At 35.7% G+C, this 15,795-nt stretch overlaps 1 protein-coding gene across 10 annotated transcripts in view; it reads left to right on the plus strand.

The window, feature by feature from the left end:
* LOC123542023 (multiple epidermal growth factor-like domains protein 6) overlaps positions 1 to 15,795 on the plus strand; it is a 93,368-nt gene that overhangs the window by 64,762 nt on the left and 12,811 nt on the right. For all 10 annotated transcript variants that reach the window (XM_053531920.1, XM_053531921.1, XM_053531924.1 and 7 more), the window contains 10 exons: positions 573 to 1,085; positions 4,926 to 5,011; positions 6,567 to 6,745; positions 7,926 to 7,995; positions 9,239 to 9,332; positions 10,293 to 10,451; positions 11,862 to 12,566; positions 12,933 to 13,055; positions 13,646 to 13,781; positions 15,344 to 15,474. In XM_053531920.1, coding sequence (XP_053387895.1) covers positions 573 to 1,085; positions 4,926 to 5,011; positions 6,567 to 6,745; positions 7,926 to 7,995; positions 9,239 to 9,332; positions 10,293 to 10,451; positions 11,862 to 12,566; positions 12,933 to 13,055; positions 13,646 to 13,781; positions 15,344 to 15,474 — 2,196 coding nt within the window. The remainder of the gene's footprint in view (positions 1 to 572; positions 1,086 to 4,925; positions 5,012 to 6,566; positions 6,746 to 7,925; positions 7,996 to 9,238; positions 9,333 to 10,292; positions 10,452 to 11,861; positions 12,567 to 12,932; positions 13,056 to 13,645; positions 13,782 to 15,343; positions 15,475 to 15,795) is intronic.

A 15,795-nucleotide genomic window follows, 5' to 3' on the forward strand; every position in this document is an offset into this window, starting at 1 on the left:
TGATAATAGAGCCTGTTGCTTATGTCTGTTTCTTGCCACATTTAAGCGATTTGAATAAAAAGGAAATATGTCAAGATCAATATCTATCACAGTTAAGCATGCACATTTTTTTAAATCTTTTTCTGACAGTCAGTTTAGATATTTATTTTCCTATTTATTATTTATTTATTCAAAAATGAAACAATATCTTTTTTTGCAAAACAGAAAATATTCAAAAAATGTCTACTATGTAAAACAAAACAAGCTGCACCTTTATAGGTTTAGTCTTACGTAATTAACAGCATTTTAGGATTTTTTTCTAGTTTAAGTCGCTATGTGACCATTTTTTTTTAGTGTATCACGCTTTAAATGTGCCATGATAAGCACGCATGCGTTGCATAACAATAGAATAATTTTACGTTTGTCTGAACACTCTGGCATTTATAGTTGAAATAGAACTATGTTATAATTCTTAAGCACATTTTCTATGCTAATGCAAGCAATAACTGCTTTACATTTGCTTTTGTTTTGGTGAAGGTGTTTCATTGAAAGAAAGTTATTGTTATTGTTGCTAGACTGATGTTTTTTTTCAGCTTGCAGACCGGCTAACACCTGGGGCTTATTCTGTCAATTCACCTGCACCGAGAATTGTGCAGATGGTACTTGTTCACGAGATGACGGCACCTGTACTGCTTGCAAACCGGAGAAGTATGGAAAGTTCTGTAGTAACGCCTGTCCCAACTGCGGCACAGATCAATGTTACCAGACCGACGGTGTTTGCGTTGATTCATGTGACCCCGGATGGTACCAACTCGATTGCATGACACCATGCAAACACGACGGATGTCTCGAGTGTGATCGTAACACTGGAGAATGTATTTCGTGCAAAGCTGGGAAATTTGGCACAAACTGCTCATTAGAATGCGCAACAACGTGCGCATCAGATAGTAACGGCGTTATTACGTGCAACAGGTTTTCCGGAGAATGTGATACAAAGGCTTGCATTACAGGATATTACACACCACAGTGTACCAAACGCTGCAGCCAGTTCTGTGAGGGTGTGGCATGTGACATCGACTCTGGAACGTGTGCTCCCTGTGTCAATGGTATGTACATTAACATAGCAGAGGAATGAAAACAAAAGATGTCAATCTGTTCATTTATATATACACAAAGACGTCTTTTATTCTCATCCCTCATATTTTTTAAGTTAATTGATTAACAAGAGCTTTTTCGTGAATATAATACTCTATATAATATTTGAAATTGAATATATTAAGGTAAAACTTTCATCGTACAGTTGGATTGCACTTGATTTTTAGAACGTGCAATGCATTTTCCCTTTGACGTAGAAAAACTGTTACATATCAATTACTTTTACTTTCTCATTAGATTGTTCCTTTTAAAGATCTAAAAAATCAGATTTTAATATTGCAGTCAGACAAATATTTCTTTGTACGTATTTATGCTTCTTTCTTAAATTCTGACCGATCCACAAAAGTGAGGTTGCCAAATAAATCTAGTGATATAAAACTGATAGATTTGTTGCGGATACACTTGATTGTATAGAACTGATATATCTGTATCATAAATACATGTATTTAGAAATTCAAAAAATTAAGATTTGCTCAGTTTGATCAAATGTTTGTTTAAAGGATTTTTGGGAATGACAAACACCAAGATAGGCTGTACATATTCTAGGGTGAAATTGTTAAATTGATTTTAGCACAGTTACATACCTTTGATAAATAAGGTATGAATTTTCTCAATAACGATGTACCAACAACATTGTTAATATATATTAATAGTCCAGTGTCAAGCCTAATTATAATATTAAAAGCGTGATTCTGTTGCATATCTATCTTTACTTTATTGTTGAAATTTCAATTAAACATGGTTTGGCCTTTAGCCTGCTGGCGGTGAATGGTTTTGCCTTTGCGACCAGTGCGGGCCAAGATCAGCTTGCTCGTCCGTTCGCTATTCAGCCAGTACATTTTAATTGAACAGTCCTTTGAATAAGAAATGCTACTGTCAAAATTGAATAATGGACCAGTCCATTTTAGAAATTAAGCAGGGTAATAGTTTGATCAGGACTGTTATATTTCGATCTTCTCAGATCGTTCAGCACGACTTTTATGTCGTGTTATTGGTACTGTTTAGTTCCTGAACATAAGCATTTCTAATACTCCCGCTTTTATAGCTTTGGGTATTGTATAATCACCCCTTGGATATGGCGCCTGCTTTTTAATGTTGTCTTTTGGTAGTTCCTGTGATATGCAAGCTCCATAACCTCAGATCCCCTTTCTAAATTCCAGTTTGTTTAGTTCTGCTCATTGCTTTCTCGTTTAGGGCAAACCCATTATTTTAACTGGGGACCATACGCCGCTTTTCGTGGAATAACACACTAGTGTAGCATTGAAGGTTCCATGTGCACCGCCGTATGAACCCGTCTGCGGGTGTCTCTAAATTGTTTTTTTGTACTTTTTAACATGTGTAAATGTTGAGTTCTGCTCAACCCGGGGCTAGAGGGCGTGGACGGTAGAATGCATTTCCACTACCGTCCATGAACAGGCTCAATCAAACCGAGCCTGCAACATTTTCGTTTTTGTTGTGTTGAGCGACCTGTGGAGTTTCCACTTTTTCTATTTAATACAAAGTATAGTCTGAGTTTATTTTCCCTTTGTTTCATTCTTTGCTGACGATAAATAATAACATTACTGACTTGCTTTTTATAAGTAAATGGCATTTATACAGCAATACTCATATGAATTTTCTCAGGGAGAAATACTGTTTGAAATGTGACCGCCGTGGAATTTCTTCGAAAATGAAAGCTGATACCACAACGTAAATATATATGCGTTATAATCAAACCGAGCATGCAACATTTTAGTTTATGTCGTGTCGGACGACCTGTGGTTTTTCTACTTTTTATTATACGCCCGTTTGAAAAACGGGACGTATTATGGGAACGCCCCTGGCGGGCGGATGGGCGGGCGGGCGGCGTCCACAGACTTTGATTTTGATGAAACTTGGCACAGTTGTTCATCATCATGAGACGGAGTGTCATGCGCAAAAACCAGGTCCCTAGGTCTAAGGTCAAGGTCACACTAAGAAGCCAAAGGATACAAGAATGAAAAATTCAAGATTGACTTTGTCCGGAGCATATCTTCTTCATGCATGGAAGGATTTTGATGTAGCTTGGCACAGTTGTTCACCATAATGAGAGGGGGTGTCATGCGCAAGAACTAGGTCCCTAGGCCTCAGTCCAAGGTCACACTTAGAGGTCAAAGGATACAAGAATGAAAACTTTGTCCGGAGCATATCTTCTTCATGCATGAAAAGACTTTGATGTAGCTTGGCACAATTGTTCACCATCATGAGTCGGAGTGTCATGCGCAAGAACCAGATCCCTAGGGGTAAGGTCAAGGTCACACTTAGAGGTCAAGGATACAAAAATGAGAACTTTGTCCGGAGCATTTCTTCTTCATGCATTGAGGGATTTTGATCCAACTTGGCACACATGTTCACAAGCATGAGGCGGAGTGTCATGCGCAAGAACCAGGTCCCTAGGTCTAAGGTCAAGGTCACACTTAGAGGCCAAAGGTCAGATACAAGAATGACTTTGTCCGGAGAATGTCTACTTCATGCATGGAGGGATTTTGATGTAACTTGGCACAATTGTACACCATCATGAGACGGAGTGTCATGCACTGGTCCCTTCTTTTGAATTACTTCCCTTTGCTGTTACTATAAATAGATGATATTGAAACGTTTTCATTACAAGTCGTAGGGAAAAATCGAGACCACTTTTCTGTAGTACAACATGCATGTTACATCCAATTCTGAGGTGTATTTTGAGCTATCTCTACCTGGTAAGGATTTTTGTGTGGACTTGTAATTTTTTTTCTCTCTCTTTAAAGATTAACTTCCCTTAGTTGTTACTATAAATAACTTACATTGTAACTTTTTTATAATTGACCGTAGGGAAAAACCAAGACCACTTTTCTGTGGTACAACATTGATGTTACTTTCAAAGTTTGGGTGTATTTTAAGGTATCTCTACCTGGTAAGGATTTTTTTTGTGGACTTAGAAAAATAAAAGAATTACAATAATTTCAAAAAAAGAACATTTTTCAACAACATTGTAAACAACTAGAAAATTAAAATTCCATTTGCAAATACAGGTGCTAGTGTAAAGAAATTTGCTGTGACGGGCGTATATTGAGACATTCTGGCACTCTTGTTTTGTTTATAGATACTAGTACCTATTTTTGAAATAATGAGAAACAATTAATAACTTAATGTTGGTTGCTTATATATAAAACATTGAAGACAGAGTATAACGCTTAAGTCTTTATTTGATTATTTTGAAGCAGGTTGTTAAATATTTTTCGGAAAAAATATTTAATTTGAATGTAGCCGCTGTCATTGATAAATATCTAAACCCGAATCATAACTGGATTATCGTTGTATATCTTGAAGAACTTGTGTTAGTATAAAAGCATATTGTAAGACGTCAGAAAAATTCAGATCTACTGAAATTTAGGTATAATGTTGTTTCTACCATATTAAAAATCATACTTATAAGTTAAAACAAGAAAAAGACTATTCAGCAGCAAATTTTATTATAAAAATTGACATTACAATGAAATGACTTATCACGTTCGTCCTTTTAACATATGCCATACAGGTGTATAGGTAAATGCACGGTAGGATTATTTGTGCCATTGATTGATTTCTAGTGTTATATCTACCGTGTACATTTCTAAAAATGGAGATTTTCTCTTGACAGTGCTACCATTTTGTCATCTTTCTACAATGAAATAAATTCAGCAGTTGATCTACGTATGTCATAAATACACTTTATTTCAAATGGAGGAAACAGCAGAATATTATTTGTCCGCTAGTATCTAACAAATAGTCTTCCATAATTCATCTATTTCCAGGTTGGTACGGACAAAGATGCGATGGAGAATGCAGTACTAGATGCAAGAACAAAGACTGTGAAGTTCTCGAAGATAATTGTAGACTGGTAAATATTCCTATAGTCTTGGTGCTATTCTACTTAAGATCGGTAATGCTTGACATTTAGAAAAACGTATTTTTACTTCAGTTCCACCACAATGTTTTTCATGCTCTTAATATTTTAAGCATCATTATATTTTCATCACAATTGTATTCAGGCTTATTTTGGCTACAAATATAATTTTAAGTACACCATAAGCTTAATTGTTTGGATGGTCGGGGAGCTATGTGCTTAAGGGAAACCTTTCCTAACCTTTTATTTTTTGAAATCAGTAAATAGAATTATCTTTTCTGGTGTTCATGCATGTAAGCGCCCTGTCGATATTGAATAAATTCCCGCGCTTTTTGTTGAGATTGTCTGTTAAAAACAGAGTTTACACATGCACGAATACGGAAAATATCTTTATACTTTCAAGTAAGAATTGTTCCACTTTTTTAATATTTTGCTCTAAAAACAATTATTTTCCGTTTTTGAACTAAAACCATGCTCATCGGATAGGAAGTGATCTTAATAAAATGAGTGCACACACACGTTTCCATTATTAATGCAGTCGATATCGGTATTGATTTTAGAGGTCCGGGGTTCGAATCGCGGTTCAGGCACAGGAGATCTCCGAGATACTCTTGGGTGTCTCCCACGTAGTCATATACCAGTTCTAGTTATTCAGAAAATGACAGTTTTGCATGTATCTGTGGAACACACTGGGCACGCTAAAGAACCAGACTGTCTGTTCGTAAAGAGTAAGGGTAACTTAGCCGGACTATATCTTAATTTCTTTCCCTCTTCCAGGCGTACTTTCTCTTGCGCTGTCCCTCTGTTCAGACCGCTCTGCGTCTGCACTGATAGAGGATGAACTTGCGTTCTGTATGGCTGCCTTTGTTTGTGTGTAAAGCACTTTTGAACGAGTTTCTCATGAAAATGGCGCTATATAAATCTGCAATAATAATTCTGTATCGAAGATGTCATGTAAATCACACTACATGCATGTAGCCGGTCATCTATATTCTATATATAATTGAGAATTTTCCAATGGCTGTAGCAAACTCCAGGACTAGTTTCAAATGTTTGTAACTTACATTTCCTTGAAGAATATAGTCAGCGATGAAAAATAAGTGAGGCTCATGTTTGATTTCCAGTCAAACAAACACACAGTAAGAAAACCCAAATTGTAGTGTTGGTGTGTGACCACAGTTTTCTTGACAAATTCTGTAATGCTATTATTTCATTATGAAATTTCACACATACATCTGTCAGGCAAACATTCAATAAATATATGGAATATAGCTCTACAGAGTAAAACACTGAGAACTATTTGAATCCGCCATTGTGCGACTATCATTTCAGTTTGCGCCATTCCCCTATTTAGTGTCTGTATACCTATAAAACGTGACATAAACATCAATATAAATATCAATATTAGTACCAGTTTAGGTGTTTATCGATTTATGCAATAAGCTCAACTTATCAAATGAATATGTTTCAGCACTGTATATAATATTTTAATAAAATTATATTTTTAACGTTTGATAAAAACACCTAGTACCTTTTGTTTATCAATCAGGGATGTACAGATGGTTACTGGGGTGGTAGCTGTGAAAAAACGTGTAATGTCAACTGTGACAGTAAGGCATGTAACGCAGGTACTGCTTCGTGCTTGTATGGATGTAACGCAACCAAATTTTTTGGAATGACATGCGCGGAACCCTGCAACGGAAATTGCATAGAAGATATCTGTAACAGGTAAACAATTTTTGTCACTCCAAACAACCAATAAGGTCAAGAAACAGTATGACATTTTCGTACAATTGGGCCTTCGTATGGACTTTCTTAAATGTAAATATTAAAATTGCCATTTATATCTGCAGTGTATATATTACAAATGTGATTGACAGTAAAAGATTTTCTGTTATATTTATATCCTCTGAAATATAAGTACAAGAATGATCATAATTATGTGTTACCGTATATTTTCGCTTATAAGACGCATTATTAGGTGTCGTATTTTCAGTTCAGGGAGTAGGGAACATCTTATAAGTGAGTACTACAGGGAAATTAAAAGAGTAAGTAACCCCAGATTGCATGTCCGACGTCTTATAAGCGAAAATATACGGTTAGAATCGAAGGCGTTTTCCCATATGGATTTTATACAACTCCCGTTTAGAGTAAACCTATGTTCAAAGCGATATTGTTACTGAATTGTATAACAATCTTCCACAGACTTACTGAATATTTTGCTTGTTTGTGTTATTAGCTTCCAAAGAATCATCCCGTAGTTTAACGTAGAGAATGACAACTGATCTGGTATTTTCCGTTTTTTTTATGTATCTCTCCTCCGTATGTGATTTCGGCATCCTTCGGTCATAACAGAATTTGTTTTCACAACAACTGGAAAATGCCGAAATAGCAAATGAAGAATGCGTAAACGAAAGAAAGTTGTCGATCGTAATAGGAAGTACAAAAAGCAAAATATGAGCTGCGCCGTGAGAAAACCAACATAGTGGCTTTGCGACCAGCATGGACCCAGACCAGCCTGCGCATCCGCGGAGTCTGGTCAGGATCCATGCTTTTTGCTAGCAGTTTCTCTAATTGCAATAGGCTTTGAAAGCGAACAGCATGGATCCTGACCAGACTGCGCGGAAGCGCAGGCTGGTCTGGATTTATGCTGGTCGCAAAGCCACTATGTTGGTTTTCACATGGCTCGGCTCATATATATTTTCCTTGAACAAACGAAATAATTCTGTATAATCATGCGATGTTTCTAATTACAAAATTTGACTTTTTTTTGAAAAGCTTGTTTGTATCGGCTGTTGTTGTTGTTGATGATGATGATGATGTGACGACGATGATGATTATGAGCGTGTGTTTTTATTATTTAACAAAAAGCGCCACCTTCTAAAACGATGATTATATTTATTTGCAGAACTGGTTATTGTCTGAAAGGATGTGAGGTTGGATGGTATGGTGATCAATGTCAGTACAGATGCCAAGATGTAAGTTTGAGCCCGATGTTTAAATCTCCATGCATAAGCAGCTTTTACTTATGGCATGCGCTGTGTGAAACATGGGTAGTTTATTTCCTTTTGGGAGTCCATATATTTCATCATGATGCCCCTTTCTTTTTTTTTTTTGTGATAGATTTTATTTTAAAAAAAAAATGGAGGTGTATGAATATTAACATATAAGCAGCTTTGCAAAAAAAAAATACACATAACCCATTACAGGTATACTAGACCCGAATTTCCTATTTGTAAACATGAACAAAAATGGTATATAGTTTATGTAAACATAAAATTAACATGTTAAAATTAACATGTTAAAAGTTAAAATTACTACACACTGTACATGTATAGCTGAACACAGTATAAATGTGTACACCACTAAAAACTGGCATTTTTTTTTATACAATCAACCGTTACTGTATGACAATTTATTACGAATGTAGTACTACATACTAAATTAATTTATATATTTAGTAAGGTTAACTATATTTGATGAAGATTTTCTACATTTGAAGTATATAAAACATTTTAGTGAAAGAAAGACATTGGATATCTTTAAAGCTTATCAGTTGCACTTCACCGATGCGGCTTCAAAACCTCATTTGGTGTGTACAATTCTACACGTTGTGAAGCTATCCAGCTGGCTTCCGGAAGGTCAGCGGTTCTACCCAGGCACACATCAATGCCTGAAAAAATATCTGGAGGGACACCTAGGGTCTTCCTCCACCATCACAAGCTTAAAGAGTCGTTATTTGACTTGAATTATGTCAGTATGACTCTTAAGCAAAGTAAAAAAAAACAAACAAACAAAACGAAAATCGAAACCAACAAAAAAAAGAGTCTGAGAACAATGATATGAGTGATTTGAAAGCAATTATGTCTTTTGTAAAATATCTGTTGGTAGAAGGTCGACTTCATCACTCACATAGCAACTTCCATCCATATTCCTACTTTACCAAAATCAAATTTGGTGATTCTCCATGGTGACTGGTCATTGTCAAAGATTTTAACATAAATTTATACATGCACATGAGTCCTCAAGTATAGGTCAGTCAGAAGACTTAATGAGGGCTTTTACATCATCATGATGTAACATCTGTACCGCAATAGTTTTAGTCTAGGTTTGAATAGACAAAAACTACTTCACGTGTATTCAATGATTTGAAATTATCCCCAATTACCGGTGAAATGAAATAACCGTGATGGATGGCATTTCCGGTTGACATTGTTTCAGGTGTCAAAATGTACAGACGGTACATGTGAGCGTCTAGCAGGTATCTGCGAGGATTGTAATACAGCCACTCCAGGACCAAACTGCCCCACTGCAGGTAAGTTAGGTTACTTTTATTTTTCTATTCAAAGTATTTACAGTTAAGATACCATTGTCATGTTCAAGTCTGTTGAGAATTGTCTTATCTATTCGGTCAGTCAGATATTTTGAAAACCGATTTGTGTGTTGATAACCATCTTCACTTATATCTTCTGCACTTCTTAGTTAACTATTGTGCACGACTTTTACGTAGATTTTCGTGATAAGATCATTTTCGCTTATTGGTTATATCACATTTGATGTGAGTTTTAAAGTTCCATTAATCCGCTTTAATACATGTGCACCCTCAGTGTGCTATGTACGTATTTGTTTATAACTGTCCGCAGTCAGCTATTCGCTTTTTAGTACAAATATTTAGAACTGCTCCACGCTCTGCTAGTTGCCACTTAACACCTGTTTCCTTAATCACTTACCGGTATAATAGTCGCAACTTGACAGCGATGGTTGATCTTAGGCTGATTATTAATATCGTTTATTTCATTGTAGAAATAAGGGGTGCTTAGGGTGGCCGTGTATATTTATGTGGAATGAGTTTGTGTACACCGTTTTACTTACACACCTTTTCAATAACAGGTTGTGTCTCATTTTATGTATGATAATACAAAGGTCAACCATCGGGGTCAAGTTGCGTCCACTATATCTGTTGTATAACATCAAAAATGTTTATTTTTATCCATATCTCGTTTAGGTTGTTAACCGCCTCAAAATAACCTGTTTGTTTTCAAGACCTTTTTATAATTTACTGAGTGTTTTGATAATTTACTGAATGTTTTAATGGTTGTAACACAACCACATTTGTCATTAACGTTTTTTTGTAGTAATAAATGTTTCAGAATCGGCAGCAAGAGACGACAAATATGCAGAGAATTGGCAATTTAAAAGATAATTTGAGTCAAGTGTACCCTGTTTGGCAACAACCAGTGATATTATTTCAAACTTATATTTCAAATGTTTACAGAATGCCCTAGTGGTAAACGGGGAAACACTTGCGAAGAAGATTGTACCAGCAGTAATTGCCTATATGACCAGTGTGGAAGATATACTGATAAATGCAATGCTTGCCCTGCCGGCTATTATGGAGATAAATGCGAGTTGATATGTTCCCGGTGTAAAGCTGGTATACAAATTCGTCATCTTTTTCTTGAAGAAAATATTGATTTAAGGCTTGATGTTCCAATTATAAAGATGATATACAAACTTGTCCTCATTTGATTATAGTTAAGACAAGATTTACTTAAGTCTAGACGTTCCAATTTCAAAGACAGTACACACAATTCTAACAAAGAATCTGTTAAAATTTAAATCTTATGCTTGTAAAAATATTATTATCGTGTTTCGTTTGATATAAAATATAAAATTCGTTTATTCAAGTTTAAACGAAAACATTGTGAAGATGGAATTTAAACTTGTCCTCTTTTATTTGTTAAGTCAAGAAAGTGGTATTCGAATTAATCTTCTTTTAAACGGTAAAAGTTAGTGTAGTTCTGGGGCGTAATGGGGCCCTTCAAGCCTGCCGTCACGAAAAAAAAGACAAAATAGGAGTGCCGGTACAACAAATACGGCATTTTCATTGTATCGGCTCGCTGATTTGTCGTTTGGCCGAGTGGTAACGCACTCCGTTTCGGATTTGATAAACTTTTTCGTTTTGAATTCTGATTTTGAATGAAGACATGTATTGTCTTATCTTAACTTATTTACTTCCTTATTTTTGAACTGATACGAAGACAGCTCATGTTAAAACTATTTTAGTTCCAACCTTTCATAATATAATATATATATAATGTTTTTGAAGTTCTCCTGTGATATATTAAAGCACAAGGGGTTGATATTATAAACTTTAGAGTGTCCAATACTATATTTTGAATATTATTTCCAGTCCATGTCAGTTTTTATTAATTTTAAGATACTGTAGATTTTGGTAAATTAGTTTCGAACTTATGAATGAAAAGAAAGTAACAAAGTATATATTTGCAAACATTAAAAAAAATTCACCACAAGTGCAAACTTCGAACTGTCATAACAAAACAAATGATTACGGTATCATCCACGTATTCCCTAGGCCAGCTAGCCAACTATTGATCGAACTTCGTTGAAATTTTGTTTTAAACTAGAAAGTTACTGAATGTTTATTTGCTTAGTGCTAAAAATCTCCGCCATAATATTGTGCGGTACTTATAGTTATTCAAATCACTTCGAATAAGTTTTACAACTTTTCAATATATTTATAAGTATTATATGTCTTAGTGTGAATGAAACCGCCTCGATGCCTTAATAGTAGAGCGCCCGTTTCAAGTGCGGGGGTCTTGGGTTCATTCTCTAGTGTTAGTATGATGCGATCTGGTAGGATGTCATGTCAAATACGTATATGTGGTGATATTTCAGTGATACAGCACTATAAAGTTTGGCATTGTACTCACTGTTACAAATAGACACCGTCGTTTTTACTACTATATTTTTGTTGGAAAGGAGGCTTTACCCAAGAACAGACACATACACTTACTGTAAAATTAATTTCGGAAAATTATAGGTACCGGATGTGATCAAGCAACGGGTGTGTGTATTGCTGGCTGCAAGGACGGATGGTACCGACCGGACTGTAATACTAATTGTTCTAATGTTTGTGGGTCTTGCGAGAGGCAAAGTGGTGAGTGTGTAACGTGCGCAGCTGGACGGTGGGGAAATGCCTGCGACCTTACATGCAGCTCAAACTGTGTTGAGACCATTATGAATGGAAACAGTATGGTGTTCTGCGACAAGGCGTCAGGAAAATGCCGCGAGCAGGCATGCAAGGTGGGATTTTGGAGGGAGGATTGTACACAGGCATGCAACAGCAACTGTTTGCAGGATGACAACAACAATCGCGTTTGTAAGTACCTAGACGGAGAATGTTCAAACGGTTGCAAGGAAAAGTTTTATGGCAAAACTTGCTCTGGTTTGTGTAGCACACGTTGTAGAGAACAGCTCTGCACAAATTTTGAGGACACATGTGATTTAGGTTGCGCTGACGGGTATTATGGGGCTACTTGCGATAGAACTTGCAGCGTTCATTGTGCAGGTCAAGGCAGATGTTATCCGAGCACCGGAGAGTGTTTAGATGGTTGTGAGTTAGGCTATTATGGTTTGCGATGCGACGATCAGTGTAAAAACACTTGCAATGATGGCACGTGCAATGACGTAGGTGGCTGCACTGACTGCGGACTAGATCCTGTGGGACCGAACTGTCGTGTCCAAGGTAACTATTTAAAGCTTACAAAATCATCCTGTTGTGAATCAAATGTGGCAACGTTGCCTAAATTTTTGTATATCCTGGAGATGCCTCATGATAAAGCCATTATGTAAAAGTTAAAAATGACTTTCAGTTTTCACTTTAGTGATCGTACATAAACATTTATTCCGCATATATGCAAAACTTATGTAATACACAGAACTTGTACATATTTTTATTTCGCTATTATGACTTTAACTAAGTTACTTTTTTAATGTTTACAGTTTGCATAACCGGTACTAGTATGTTTCATACATTTGCAAATTCGAGAGTATTTCTTGAGTCGATACTATATCTTGACTCGTTTGACTAAATATCTTATATACTTTGTAGTGTGTAACCCAGGACTGTACGGACCTACCTGTGAATCAGAGTGCCCTGGAGATTATTGCCTTAACAACCAGTGTAAACGAACCACCGGAACATGTGAAAATGGCTGTTTAGACGGCTATTATGGTAGTGTGACACGTTTTATGTTATAAACTATATTATTGACAGGTTGAAACCATTTAAATATACATGTTGTTACTACCAATAGTGATATTTCACAATATTCAAATTGATCTCGTTCGCAGTAGGCTCCCCTTGCAAAAAAGGCATTGATGCACAGCCGTGGAGGGAGAGTAATCCAAACAGGGAATTTAAAATGATATAGTCAAAATGATACGTCAGCTATTGGTATTTAGAAAACTAATTTTTATTCTAAACATATATTGTTTAGCACGTGTAAATTATTACAGATTAAAAACAGAAACGTCAGTAAACACGACAAAAAATTTTTCACCTGTATATCTTTGTTATAATTGCGTTTAAAGGTGGTATACCTTGTAGTGTTAAGAGTATCGAAATTATTCTTACATGAATAAAATGAATCAACGCAACAATAATCCAGATATGTATGCTCTCCGTCTTAAATGACATTACGTACCGTATATGATTTTCGCACATATGTGTATACTGAGTTTATTGACGTTTCCGGTCCTAGTATTGTAATTCGGAGACTACAAAAATACATACGTTATAACTGAAGTAATTGTCCATTTCAGGCGCTTACTGTACGGAAGTTTGTCAGTGTGACCGAAGTGGGACTTCCGAATGCGAACAAACTAAGGGCGAATGTCTCTGCAGGCCTGGAAACCATGGTACTCTATGTGACCAGAGATGTAGCACTGGGTGTATCGAGTACGTGGTCATAATTATAGTTTCATGATCAAGCTTAGTTAAAATCTTTTTACAATATATATTCTCTAAAAACGTGTTTCAGCCTTTTCTTCAGTTTAAAATTGACGACAGCAGAACTTCGAAAATATCAAATTTGTTCCAGCCTACTAACTTATATTCTAGTTTGATAGAAAAGTAATATGACTAATACAAGATGTAGGAAAGTATGTTATCTGTTATAATACAATATTTTTATAAAGCCGACGTAACATTTGAGAATTACATACAAGTCTATGGGAAACATACATACAAGTCTATGTGAAAACATTTTGCGAACATTCATCTAGCATTTCAAGGTGTATTTTTATATCATTAATGAATATTTTGTATTTTATTTCTTTCTTACTTTTGTCTTGAAAAAGTGAATATATTATAGTGAATTTTATTTTTGTTCAGAAGAGTTTTATAGTTTTTCGGTCGCATGGTATTTAAATTTTGTAGTATTATAGTATCGCTGAAAATGCGCGGAGGACATACGTGTAGATATTTAACATGTGCGAAATTATCCATTAAGACGAATTATCACATTTGCAGTTAAAAATTGTTTGATCGCAATACTTATTACATAAAAAAGTATTGGTAGCTTTAGTTACTTGAAGTAAGTCTAAAATGAATGACCAGTACATTTACGATAGCTCTGGGCTAAAGTAAGCTCAAATGAATGACAAGTGCATTTGAAGTGGTTATGTGTTGAAGTATGCTAAAATGAATGCCATATCATCCCCAAATAAACGTACAGTACATTACATATCTCACAATTGCACAACAATACTTGAAAAGTGAACAGTCTGAATGACATCAGTTCATGCCTCATTAATTTCAGAATCAAGTCCATACGTATCATTGGATGTCTTTAAGAACCGGCCTTTAATATCTGAATCTTTTTATATTGAATCCTATCACGAAACCGCTTAGTTTAACGCAATAAGTACCATCACGATACCGCTTGGTTTAACGCAGTAAGTACCATCACGATACCGCTTAGTTTAACGCAATAAGTACCATCACGATACCGCTTGGTTTAACGCAGTAAGTACCATCACGAAACCGCTTAGTTTAACGCAATAAGTACCATCACGATACCGCTTGGTTTAACGCAGTAAATACCATCACGATACCGCTTGGTTTAACGCAGTAAGTACCATCACGATACCGCTTGGTTTAACGCAATAAGTACCATCACGATACCGCTTGGTTTAACGCAATAAGTACCATCACGATACCGCTTAGTTTAACGCAATAAGTACCATCACGATACCGCTTAGTTTAACGCAATAAGTACCATCACGATACCGCTTGGTTTAACGCAGTAAGTACCATCACGATACCGCTTGGTTTAACGCAATAAGTACCATCACGATACCGCTTAGTTTAACGCAATAAGTACCATCACGATACCGCTTAGTTTAACGCAATAAGTATCATTATGCATACCTTTTCGTCAACTGATTTAAATAATAAGCATCTTTGAAAAAAGGCTTAATCTTTGCTGAAAATTTTATTGTCCTTTTTATTTTATGAAGTTTTACGTGTGAACGTGATGGGACGTGTACACATGGATGTGAATCTGGGAAATTTGGATCCAAATGTGAAGACACGTGTACAAACTGCCTCAATCAAGCCTGTAATAGTGCAAATGGGAATTGTCTGCAAGGTAAATATTTGTGTTGTAGAAGTTCTAATACCGGTGTATGAATATGGGACGAGAGGTTCTCTTGATTTTTTCGTTTCGCAAATCTTTATTTTTCATGAAAAAGATTATAAATATTTATAATTTATCAGTAGTTTTTGTAGCATTTCTAATTTCTGACTAATTACACTGACATTTCTGACGTTTTGTGTAAAAGAACTTAAATACTTCCGTACCCTACCCTTCATATTGAGGCGAAATAAGTATAAACGAGCAAACGTGTATTCACATACAATGGATATTCAGTGATTATTTGATACATATGATTACTTTAGGTTGTGTGGA

Source organism: Mercenaria mercenaria, chromosome 19, assembly GCF_021730395.1.
Source record: "Mercenaria mercenaria strain notata chromosome 19, MADL_Memer_1, whole genome shotgun sequence".
Taxonomy (NCBI): Eukaryota; Metazoa; Mollusca; class Bivalvia; order Venerida; family Veneridae; genus Mercenaria; species Mercenaria mercenaria.